General features: G+C 42.5%; 2 protein-coding genes across 4 annotated transcripts in view; one reads left to right on the top strand and one right to left on the bottom strand.

Moving 5' to 3' along the window:
- The window catches only part of CFAP46 (cilia and flagella associated protein 46), a 61,388-nt gene extending 60,875 nt beyond the window's left edge, over positions 1-513 (bottom strand). The window contains exon 1 of the mRNA XM_027692280.1: positions 287-513. The gene's annotated coding sequence lies outside the window, so the exon portion shown is untranslated. The remainder of the gene's footprint in view (positions 1-286) is intronic.
- On the top strand, positions 15-12,717 carry TCTN3 (tectonic family member 3). 3 transcript variants are annotated; one of them, XM_027692291.1, is made up of 14 exons: positions 15-33; positions 1,330-1,448; positions 3,200-3,330; positions 4,182-4,290; positions 4,361-4,479; positions 5,592-5,627; positions 6,032-6,106; positions 6,194-6,319; positions 7,346-7,441; positions 7,635-7,732; positions 8,308-8,473; positions 9,140-9,277; positions 11,273-11,549; positions 12,537-12,717. In XM_027692291.1, the coding sequence occupies exons 3-13, from the start codon at positions 3,250-3,252 to the stop codon at positions 11,492-11,494; spliced, it is 1,266 nt and encodes a 421-aa protein (XP_027548092.1). In that variant the 5' UTR covers positions 15-33; positions 1,330-1,448; positions 3,200-3,249; the 3' UTR covers positions 11,495-11,549; positions 12,537-12,717. The 3 variants fall into 3 exon arrangements, with proteins under 3 accessions (XP_027548092.1, XP_027548091.1, XP_027548090.1); XM_027692290.1 differs by lacking the exon at positions 15-33 and adding an exon at positions 849-1,225; XM_027692289.1 differs by lacking the exon at positions 15-33 and adding an exon at positions 859-902.
- Positions 12,718-12,784: the final 67 nt, after the last annotated feature.

Consider the following 12,784-nt stretch of genomic DNA (forward strand, 5'->3'; position numbering starts at 1 on the left):
TCACCGGCAACTTTTGTAATGAGAATAGTACAGGTGTCAAAGGAACCATTGTTTTGCTCCATGTGCTTTTTTATTATAATTACTTTCTGATTCTTTCATGTGTTACAAATTTGTCCTTCCCAGAGGGCTTTTCTATAGTGCGGTTTTTTAACATGTAAGAGAGTACAAAAATGATTTTCCGTAGCATTTTCTCGTCTGTTTCTCCTTTCCTTCGGCTCTACGGTAAGGGAGCTTAGGGCCAACTTCACAATCTGTACTGAGGGTGCTGTCCCATCTCATTATGTACCCTGGAGTTTATGTATGACTGTGGAGATAGACACACATTCCCTTCATTCCCAAGATGCATATTAACGTAATGCCATGAATCCATGCTTCACGGTGGGTTGGCTGACGTGGTTGCGCTCAAACGAGCTGTGTGACAGCCTGTCTTTTATTCTTACTCGCGTAAAGCCCCGCGCCTGGGACAAAACGAGTGGCTGCGAGGGCTCCCCCCGCAGCAGGGCCCGGCCCGGCCCTGGCGCGCAGGCGCGGGGTCTCGGCGCGGTGTCTCGGCGCGGTCGTGGCGCGGCGATGCGCGGGGCCGGGGCGCTGCTGGCCCTGCTGGCCCTGCTGCCCGTCCGCGCCCCCGCGGGCACGGCCCTCCGCTCCGGCCGCAGCAGGTGGGCAGGGGACGGGCACCCGCCGCTGGGGCACCTCCCGGGACACTGGGCCCGGGCCCCGGCGGCAACCGCGGCTCAGCCGCCCGGGCTTCGCCGCGCTGAGGCCGCGGCCCCGGGACACCGGCACAGCGCAGCGCTGGGCCGGGGGCTGCGAGAGGACACCCGGGGCCGGCACCGCGACGGCCCAGGAGGAGCGCGGCTCAGTTACTCCGCGATGAGGCCGCTGGCGGTGGGAGCTGGGAGGTCCGGTCGTGCTAAAAGGAGCATTGTACGATGGAGAGATAGTCCAGCAAGTACGGACCGCGAGATTCCGTCAGTGAGGAGGATGGTTTCGGCTGTTGCAGAGTAAAATCTGTCTTCGCAGATTGCACTTGGGATGAGAACCGAGAGCAGCTGTCATACATGGACACTGAATTTTTTTACCACTTTTTCTTCCAGGGAGTTTCAGAGTGATTTTTGAATATAGTAGTAGGGAGGCTTCACAAAGTTACTGCAATGACAAGAGAGGCTTTCTGTAATTGATTATCAGTGCAGATTGTACAACAGCACGTCTAAACTGATGAAAAGTAATACTGTGTTCTGTTGCTGGCATTGAGTAATATAAAATAGGAAATTTTGCAAGAATAGCCTATTTAACAGTTTGCTGGGTGTGGGGGGCTTGTCTTTGCAGGTCTGTGAGTCAAGTGTGTGTGGAAAAGTCACTCATTTTCAGAAGTAACACCCCTTATCCTACAGACATCATTGCTGTCCCTGGTGGACATGATCTGTTCTGTGTGCAGCTGAATGACTGTAAGTAACCTTTCTTCATAGATCTTTTGTTCACAGATTGCCTCTGCTTAGGGAATCTTTTTTTTTTTTAAACTGATACGTTATAATTGTTACTGATTATTTTGGCTGTTCCAGAGAGAGCATAATGAATCGGGGTCTGATCACCAAAGACAGACACAAAGATGATTGCACTCCGTGTAAGGGCAGGGTTTCTGGCTAAGCACAAATCAGCCTTTATCGATTGCTTGTGTATCTGAGATACTTTACTTACTTTGCTACACTTAATGCAGCAAGTAAGGATGTTTGAAATATCCCACTATTATACTTTTCAGAAAGTGATCTCTTGCTGAATTTTGTATTCTTTATTATACATGCTTATTTTCATCTTCTCATCTGGCGATGATTTTTTCACTGGTAATCATATACTCTTTTAGGATATGCCATTAACACTCTTTTCCTCTTTTCCACATTGTATTTCATTTGACTGATTTGATGTCCAACTCTCTGGCATTTATTGCTGTTCATAGGGTCTCACATTTGAACACACCATTTTCTCTTTTGAATCATTTGTCTGGGAGTTTTGACCCACAGTCCCAGCTACTTCTGACCTAAATCCATGAGCATTTTAGGTTGGGTAGGGCTCAGGAGGTTAACGGGTGCAACAACTAGACAGAACAGGGTTAGTTTCGTACTATCTAGTCCTGCTTCTCAGCTCTTTACAGATGCTGCCTGAATGTTTTGTGTACATTCAGAGCACAACTACAAGTGTTTTCTTTTTCAGTTTAATGATTATACCCTCAGGTGGTTATTAAGCAAGGTGCTCTGTGCACCTACTTTTGTGAACCTTGGAGGAGCTTAATATTCCTTTGACTTTTATCTCCTTCAAAGGTTTACTTGACTGCTTGATTAATGCTGTATGCAAAAGCTTTTGTTTCTGCTTGCTCCACTGTTCCTCTGAGCATCTGCTCTGCCCTTAAACAGCAGAATTACACTGAAAGCTTGTTTGGTGGTTTTTTTTAATGTATGTTTTTTTCCCCCAAACCTACTGGATTACTTAAATTCTTTTTGGTACTCCTTTGGTAATTGAGAATAATGACACTTGTTCCTGTTGTCAGTAGGATCTCTGGTCCTTGAACCTTGTAAGATGTTTTATTTGGATGTATTGAAAAGTTTATTGTTCGAACAAACACATTGATGAGTCTGCATGGCACGTCTTTAATAATATGCCACTTTATAACAGTGTTTTAGGAGCAATAATTTAATACATTACAGCATTGTAACCATACTGTTGAATACCACTGGGTCAAGAGGGAATCACTGTGGAAGACCATGCAAAAGTCTGTTTTTTAGGATGCCTATTGTCTATTTATACTTACTTTTGAGTTGTACCAACCTTAATTATTTTGAATCCATTTAATGATCTCATAAATTGGTAGTGCTTTGTAATTAAAATGTCATGTGTGTCTAATTTGGGTATCTCACAGAAATGACAGCACATTAAAATAGTTGTAAAGCAGTTTTCATGCTTTTTGGAAAGTCACTTCGTGTATTAACATCTCTTAATCATGAACAGTACAAACTACTCAAGATGTCATCCTATTCCTAGACCATATTAGCCTGTTAGAAGTGTTAAGTTGGGTTAATATAAGGTACCATCTAGCTTATGATTACTGAAGCTGTTCCTTTTAAAAATGTTGGCACAATATTTACTTTTATCTTTTCTAGTAATTTGATATTGGCAGATTTCTTTTTTTTCTCCTTTCAAACTCTAGCAAAGCTGAACTATTTCCAACAGCCCCAGGATATCAAAGAATCTGATTTTATGAAGTTCTTAGAGAAATATGGCAGACACTCTTTCACAGCACCATCACAAGTCCAACCATCATTCTCTGCTTTTTACCGTGTGAGTTGAAATCATAATCAGTTTGTACATACACTTCTACTAAAGCTGTCTGATGAGATCTAATGACAACAGATTGAAAGACTCTTACTTTTGTACCTGTAATCCATATTATCACAGAATCGTAGCGTATCCTGAGTTGGAAGGGACCCACAAGGATCATCCAGTCCAACTCCTGGTCCCGCCCAGGACACCCAAACAATCCCACCCTGTCCCTGAGAGTGTTGTCCAAACGCTCCTTGAGCTCTGGCAGCCTTGGTGCTGTGCCCACTGCCCTGGGGAGCCTGTTCAGTGCCCAACCACTCTCTGGGGGAAGAACCTTTCCCTGAGATCCACCCTGCCCTTCTGCTGCTCTTTGTGAGGAAGCTGGAGACCCCGATGAGGTCTGACCTCAGTCTCCTCCAGGCTGAGCAGACCAAGTGCCCTCAACTGCTCCTCATATGGTTTCCCTTCCACTGTCTTCGTTGCCCTCCTTTGGATGCTCTCCAATAGCTTTAGATCTTACGTTGTGATGCCCAAAGCTGCCCTCAGGGCTCCAGGTGAGGCCACCCCAGAGCAGAGCAGGACAATCCCCTCCCTCAGCCAGCTGATGATGCTGAGCCTGATGCACCCCAAGACAGAGGTGGCCCTCCTGGGTACCAGAGCACACTGTTAAAGTGTTTGTTTCTCAGTTATTTTCATTCCTTAGTGTATAGAAAGTTCCTGATTAGTTTTCTTGTATTTAAAAGATTGGACAACGTTTTAGGCAAAGCTGGGTGTACACAAAGAAGAGGTATAGATTTGTCTCTCTGCCCTGATGATGACATAACCTTGTGTTCCACAGTAATTGTGTTTTCTCCAAATTGTCTTTTCAGGCTGGCGATCCAATCCTAATCTACTTTGATTCATCATCTGTACTGAGCACGCTTAGACAGCCAGTAAAAATGGGACCCAGTGGACTTTGTGTTGATGGAAATCCTGCTGGTTAGTAAAGGGGGAAGAATATCTTAGGGTGATTTGCTTCTGTTTGATCTGTTGTCATGTCTTAACTCAGGCTTCCTGGACGGTAAAAGTACAAGCTGTACTCGGATTTTTGCCAATTTGAGCAAGAGCTGCATGACTGACCCTGCCCTCGACGCTGCCTCTTACTACCGGGATTTCACTGTGCTGAAGGTGCATGTCAGACTTCTTGCTTTTGTGCAAAATCACAGTCGCTTGACTTTGCATTGCTTTCCTCTGCAACTTCAGCTAACTGGAAAACTGAAGGTCATCTAGTATGTCATTCCTGATCTCCCAGTTGTTGAGGCCTTCTTGCTGGGACACCTGCTAAAAATGTTGTGATTGGTGATAATCCTTCAAACTACTTTCAAATAAATTTCAGTTATTAGCAAATTATTAATGGATTTAACAGGGGCTTCACTGATACTTCATAGTTTTAATGGTTTATATAGACTCTCTTGCATTTTAAACAGACTGTTTTTCAAAGTATTCCTTTCTGTTCCATCAGCTTGATGAACCAAATAGTGCATGTACTCAGTAAAGAATGAGGATTTGTTTTACACAATATGTTACCTCTAAAATCGTGTGGAAGGCCACTTACCGATATTAGCCCTGTTTACAGTCATAGATTGAATTCCATATAAATTTCTCCACTATTTATTTTGATTTAATTTCAAAGTAACAGATTTACTGTTCTGGATTCATCATGCTGGTCTTTCTGAATGTTTATATGAAAATATCTCCTCTTGCCTTCTAGAGTTTCTCTGGTGTTCCATAAGAAAACAACATTGTAAATATGAACATCTTACTAAGGCTGATGACTCTGTTCCCCCTTATATTGGAAATGTAAATCAGCATAACTGTAGTAGAGAGTATTCTATTGATCAGATTTAACTCATGTTTTCAGGGCTTTCTTTGTCATTGTGGCCAAAATTCAGTTTTTCCTTAACTGGAAGCTAAAGTAATTACTTGATGGCAGAAGAAGGAGTTCCAGGAATGGATCAGAGATATGATACTTCAGAGTATCTGCATTTTGCAGGACATTAGCAAGGCCAAGATTAAATTTGTCTTCTGATGTTCTAAAATGCATTTTGTGGATTAGGCCTGTGATTTATAAATCACAAAATGATGACAAGTTTTACACATATGGAATAAACCAAGTAATTTTGTCAATATAATATGTAGGTTCTGTTTAGTGATGATTTCATGACTTTAGGCACTTGCAAATGCAGAAATTTACTTAGGGTTTTTTTGGTGTTATATAATGGTTTGTTTATTTTCCCCAGGTCCCAGTTAGTGGCACCATTGTGCAGTCCATGAAGGTCAGTCTCTGTCTCCAATGGAAATAATTTCTACTTCTGAAACAAAACATACTTGAAATCTTAAGCATTCATAGTAATGTCCATAGGTTGGGAACTTGGGAGAATGGGAATGTGCTGTGTCTGAGACAAGGGGTTTTTTTGACAAAAGTGTGACATTGTAGAAAAAAATAGGGATATAAGGAAGGATGTACTTTTAAATGAATGGGCACAGATGGGGCTAAAGTCAGGGAGGTAGGTTGTTTTCTTGGAAAAAAATTGGGCATCTGGAGCAGGGTGGTGTGCCCACAGATCACAGCTACAGCAAGGAGGTAAATCTGGCTTGGATGGAAAAGCAGTGGAAAAGAGTAAAGAATGCACACTCCTTTTAAACAATTAATAATTGTTCATGTGCTTCCTGTCTCCAGGTAAATGTCACTGCAGTTGCACCACCTGGAGCTCCCCACATGAGAGACAACACATGTACCAATGTGGTTTCTGAGGTATGTGAATCTCCTTTCCTTTGCGCAGCTTAGCACAAAGTTATTGCCTTTCTCTGTCTCTGATTTTCCTCTGGATTGGACTTTCAGGTGATCTATGAGATAGAATACAGTGGCACGAGTGGGATTCAGAGTGTTTCTGTCCAGTTCAAAGTGAGCAACATCTCTGGGAACCTTGGATCCTCTCTGCAGCAGCACTTCACTTTGCACTTCTGGGTCAGTGCCCCCATCCTCTCTGGGCTTTTACCAAGCTTGTAGTCTGTTGTTCATGACCAATTTTGATACAGATGAGATCTGAAAAGATTCGAGCAGTGTCACTGTGGTAAAGTAGTAACAGAACCCTGGGATGCAGATGGTAGTTGAAGGCAGGAAGGGATGCATTTCTGGTCTCAAGTAAACCATCCTAGTAGAAAAATTCAGGCTCAGTGCAAGCATGCAGTCCTGTGTTGCACAAATTTCAAGGGGCTGATTGTTTTTATCTGATTATTTCTGCTATTGTTTTGGTTTGGGTGTTTTTTGGGGGTTTTTTTGGGGGTGGAAGGGAAGAGGAGTCACCAGCATGGTCTTGTGAAGGAAAGGGTTGAAGCTATTGCTTTATCTGAGGTGTTCAGTATTTGTGAACAAAGTTGCTAAATTTATTCCGGGTACTTATTTAACTTTGCCTGTGCAGCAGGAAAGAGAGTTACTTTGGAGGGGGTGCAAATCTCGGAAATACTAACGTGTGTTAAGTTCACATAAATCTTGTCCTATAGAGGCAATGTAAAGTTGGGTAAGTGATGACCTCAGGGGTTGATAAGTGTGCAGTGCAACCTTGTTGAAGTTAGCCCCAGAGGCTCTCACCATAAAACAATTTAGAAGTGGAATGTGCCACTAAGAATCAGGGTCAAGGCAGGGTTTGTTCTGCAGTTCATCTGTAGAATTGCCCAGACTGATTTGTTCACTTCCTCAGAAACAAATGCTGAGCAGTAGGAATTCATTGTCCTGAGAGCTTTCCTGGTAGTATCCACATTTTAGGTACTGACACTTAGTTTTTACCTCCTGGACTGCAAGTGAACTTTCCAGGTAAGAAAGAGACTTTGGAAACAAATAATGGGAGTTTTAGTAGTGCATAATATTCAGTCACTCAAAAAATGGCTTACATTTACATTTTTGAGAATATGAATTTGATCTTCAGAGATTAATGGATCTCATTGATGCCAATATTTTCCTCTTCTTCTATTTCTTCCCTTTGCATCTTTGTAGACCAAGACCCTCTCTCATATGTTGCCCAGAAGTGGAAACCCTGGCTATATCACTGGAGCACCATTGCTGATTGCAAACAGTGGTGCCATGCAGCATGTATCCTTTTTCTGCTGCCAGTTTTTATTTATCACTGGGTTTCTTGACTTCTGGTACTCCCTTGTCTGGACTTTTGTAGTCCTCTGATAGGGAAAAGGAGGAGTGTGGGGTGAGTGGATTGTTAAATACAAGATGAGTGACTTGTACTGTCTGTTTATGCTTTTATTTGGCTTCTTGACGTGCAGTCTGTCAGATGAGTATTTTACGGAGTGAAAGTGATGGAAGTTGCTCACAGTTCCTCAGACACACGGTACAATTTGGAAGGAACATGAGAACAGGCTGCAACCTCAGGTAATAACACACTCTGCAGTTGTCCTTCCTTACACAGTTGGAAGGTGTGGACTCACTTAGCACATCTGTTATGCAGTGCTGTGGAGCCAGGGTCCTTCCCTGAGGTCACCAATGGGTCTCTACAGATCTTTCATATCCTCCTAAGAAAACTTGGATATCAGGGAGATGGGGGACCACTAGAATAATCTGAACATTGTGAAGGCCTTCTGGGACATCGTGAGGCTGTAGTCTGACAATATGTCCTGGACAAGAGTAGAGTTTATATTTGAGGAGTGAATTACAAAGGAATCTTTAAAAGTGATTGTTTTGATGATTTGGATTGTTCTTTTGACAGGGCAGATGTAGGACCACTGGTATGATAAGATGGCTAAAGAGCTGTCAGTTTTCCTTATCATGCATTACCCTGCCATATTTTTCTCCCTTCTCATTGCAGAGATGATTGCATCTGTTTAATACCAATACTTGTTGACTCATAACAGGAGCAGAAGAAATACTCATTACAAAGGCAGGATGTTGCTAGTGGGGGTTTTGTCCTGGAAATCACTTTGTCAAAGCTGTTATTTTCTCATTTCCAGCCTATCCCCATTACTGGAAGAGAGTAACTGTAGTTACATCCAGCAGAAGTTATACAAGGCTTTTCAGGGGATGAACAGAGCAGAGGACCTTGCTATAACTGGCAGTGCTCATTCAACCCAGACAGAAGAGTGGACGACCATTCTGGTTCAGAACTGCAGTGTCCAGGTAATATGAATGCAGGAAGACCAGCTGTGAATATTTTTCCTTTCATATCTTTGTATTGCCTGAGGGAAGCATGGGTATCTGGACTTTCCTTGTGTGATGATCCTCTGACTCTTAGGAGTCTTAATACCTGTAAGCAGTCATGGTTCCTACTGTTAGGGTACTTAGCAAAAGAAACCCCAACAAACCCTGACAGATTTCATATTTCTCTCTGTTCCTGCTATCTAAGTGGGCCAAAAGAGTTTAATACTGAATCCAGTGTTGTATTACATAGTTTTCTGACAGCCTTCTAGAACTAATAGTACCTGGTTACTTGCTATTAATTTGATGGTTTTATTGTTATCATCCTTGCTGATTTTCTGTTTTCTAGGGATATTTATATATCACCTAATAAGGTTAAAAGTTTGCGACCAAAGTGCTTGTATATTAACAATTACTAATCTGTCAGATGGCCTAATGGAATGCAAAATCCAAATGGTACAGCTGAGGCAAATTCTGTTTGAGAGAGAGATGGATATAGCTCCAAAAGGGGTGGTTGACCTGACCAGAAGTTAGGGAGTTAGTGCTGAAGTGACCTATGCTATCCAAAATATTAGACTTAGACCATAATGGTCCTTTTTCACTTTTAAAATACTATATTAAGTTGATTGGAGTATATTTTATTTTCAGGCTGTGAATTGCACTTCCTGTTGCATGGTTCCTGTGACCCTGGAGATACAGATACTGTGGGCTAAAGTTGGCCTCCTGTCCAACCCACAGGCTCAAATACTGGGCGCACGGTACTTTTACCAGTGTCAACCCCTGAAGGTATGTAATTAAAACCCCTCCCTCACACACAGAGGTAATTAAATGGGATTTACAGGTTGCTTAAGAACCAAGGAATCAAATGGTCTTGAAACTAAGTTGAGATTTATTGAACTTTAGCAGTGGTCTGGCTGCAATGGCAAGAGTTATTATTTAACAGCTGCATAGATTGTTTTGAGATCTGTTTAGTACTGTCCTCACACAGTTGCACAACTGGAAAAGGTACCTTCTTTCCAACTCCAAACCACCTTCTGCCACGTAAGGACCCAAACTTTAAACTTATGCTGAGTATAAAGTTGTATTTACAAAGATTCAGATACTCCATGTTTATCTGGTTGTCTCTTAAAGCCTTGATACGGAATTTGAGTTGACTTATGTTTCACGGACCCCACAGCATGCTGCTAATCTGTGTAAGAAGACATTTCTGTTCCTCTAGAGGTTCTGAAATCACCAGGTAGCTGAGGAAGAGACTAATGCTGATGGCAGCAGATTTGAAGAATTAAGGAGGAAGGCTGTAAGCCAGAAGGAGGCACTCAAGGCCAGGTTGGATGGAGCTCTGAACAACCTGGTCTAGTTGAAGAGGTCCCTTCTCATTGCAGGGGACTTGGACTAGGTGACCATTACAGGTCCCTTCCAACCCAAACTATCCTGTGGTTCTGTGATGTCAGCAGGAGCTAACAGGGCCATAAAGGACAATGAATAGTCTTTTTCAAGCATGTTTCAGTGGATCCCATTTTGGTGCATTTTTTGTTTTTGACATCACATAGTCTTTTGGGCAGCTCATGTATTTCAAGGCTTATACTTCTCTGTAAGGAAGCTGAACATGAGCCAGCAGTGTGCCCAGGTGGCCAAGAAGGCCAATGGCATCCTGGCCTGGATCAGGAACAGTGTGGCCAACAGGTCCAGGGAAGTGATTCTTCCGCTGTACTCAATGCTGGTGAGGCCACACCTGAAGTGCTGTGTCCAGTTCTGGGCCCCTCAGTTCAGGAAGGACATTGAGGTGCTGGAGCAGGTCCAGAGAAAGAGCAACAAGGCCAGTGAAGGGACTCGAGCACAAGTGCTGTGAGGAGAGGCTGAGGGAGCTGGGGTTGTTCAGCCTGGAGAAGAGGAGGCTCAGGGGAGACCTCATCACTCTCTACAAATCCCTGACAGGAGGTTACAGCCAGGAGGGAGTTGGTCTCTTCTCCCAGGCAGCTATCAGCAAGACAAGAGGACATGGTCTTAAGCTCTGCCAGGGGAGGTTCAGGTCAGATATTAAGAAGAAATTCTTTACAGAGAGGGTAATCAGACATTGGAATGGGCTGCCCAGGGAAGTGGTGGATTCTCCATCCCTGGAGGTTTTTAAGATGAGACTGGATGTGGCACTTAGTGCCATGGTCTAGTAACCACGGTGGTAGTGGGTCAAGGGTTGGTCTTGATGACCTCAGAGGTCCCTTCCAACCCAGCTAAAAAAGAAAAAAGAAAATAAAGAGAGAAAAAAAGAAGGAAAAAAAAAAGTGAGAAATAAATTTATTGAAATACATTTATTGTTTTATTGGGTCCCTGCTTTATTTTATTGACATTTTATTGAAAGGATTTCATCTTGTAGTTCTGTCTGTTTCTGGCAGCAAAGGGCCAGGTGATCTTATCTTACATACAGTTTATAATTTTATAAAAAATAAAGCTAGCTTTGCTTCTGTTCTTATTACTAGCTAGCTGATATGTCTGTCCTCTGAATAGAAGGCTTACTCTAGCAGAACTTGAGTCACTGCTGCCACTTTGGAGATCTGTAACATACGATGCACAGTAGCTACTGGTCTTTCCTGTGCCCTCAATTTACCTGCGAAGTATCAGTTTGGGGAAAGAGGGTTTACTCCACTGAAGACTTAAGACAATTAACTCCTACCATTGTAAAGACATCTTGCTTGCCAGTCATCTATGGTGGGTGTCCATTAGAAAATTGAGGGGGGATATATATTTTGCATTGTTTGCTAAACTGTGCTTTCCCTCTTGTTGCAGTTCCTGAGCACACACACGGTACCTGTGACGACTGTTGTTACCTTCACTGACATGACAGAGTGGCCAGAACCACCCCGGGGCCAGCCCCAAAGGCACTGGAAACTCCCATTTGACATCTTTTTCCCATTCAAGGTGGCAGTGAATTTAGAAAGCAGTTACAGAGTTGATCTGGCTGGCTATTTTTTGTTTATTCTAATAATGTCTAGTATTCTCTGCTTTTGAAAACAGATGAGGCCTGTACTTAAAGTTCAGTAAATGAATTGTTACATTCAGAGTATGATCCAGATCATAGGCTTTTCTCCTCAGATTCTTTTACTGTGCCTATGATACCTATGTGCCTTCTGTTCTTGAATTAAGCCATGGGACCAGCTTCTGTCCTGTGTCCTCTCACGCCCCTGTTCTCTGTATGTACCCCCTGTGAACATCACTGCAGTGAAACACTGGAGGACTGGAGGGATCCAGAGACGTTGCATTAATGAGGGACAGGGAGGAGGACGTCAAAATGATTGGCCCGTGTTCCCAGAAACCAAGCATGCTCTGTAAGTAAGGAATTTGGAGAGAGGAGCAGAGTTCAGTCCAAACATTTTGTAGCTGCATTCAGTTATCTCCTGTTGGAGGAGCACCTGATTTTTCTGTATGGAACTAACTGAACATTTAAAATACGGGAGCCCTCCTGGGTGGCCTGAATTCTTGTTTTATGAGTAGACATGTCTGCCAGTCAACTCTAACCTGTCCTTGTTACATGACAACCACGCCTCTGTGACACTTTTTGACTCTTATTTTTCTGTGTCTTTTCAAATGCAGATATTCAATTGAAATTTTCATGGTTTAATCACTGTTTACATTAGCAATAGTGTTGCGCAAAGCAAAGTAATTGTAAATGTCCTGTACTCTGAAATATAGTGGAATTTCAGTGGTTTGTCAAGACATCTTTCTTCCTGATCTCTCTTTCTCATGGAAGAAACCATCATGAATATAGTTTTTCCTAGATAAGAAACATTCAGTTATGGTCTGGATAGGAACTGAACTGAAAATGATAGCCACTGAAATTCTAAGTGGCACATCAGAGGGAGTTGTGAATTGTTCTAAAGTTTAAAAATTGATTATTTATAAAGAATTTATAGATGGATTATTAGACTGAAGCTTACCTAACCTCTGGCTTAAGTCTCGGGGACCAGGATGTAAGTTTACTGTTTTCAAAGTTAAAGGTGATGTTCTGACTTTCTGGTCTGCCCCATTCCATCACATGGGAAATCTGATCAATTGTTCCAGGAAGTTGTTGGATGAAAGTATATTTTTTAGCAAAGGATTTATTTTTTATCTTAAATTCTTCAGATGATGGAAAAATCTGCCCCATAGAATGCCAAGTATTGCAGTGGAATCAATAGGGGTCAGGAAGATCAGAGCCTACTGTTAATAAAATGTATTTGTTGCTTTTGTACATATACGGCGTGTAGCAACTTTGTTGCTCTCCCTCATTACAAACTGTAAAAAAGGGTGCAAAAATAAACT

The sequence above is a fragment of the Neopelma chrysocephalum genome, unplaced genomic scaffold (genome assembly GCF_003984885.1).
Source record: "Neopelma chrysocephalum unplaced genomic scaffold, ASM398488v2 Primary Assembly neopelma1_85, whole genome shotgun sequence".
NCBI lineage: Eukaryota > Metazoa > Chordata > Aves > Passeriformes > Pipridae > Neopelma > Neopelma chrysocephalum.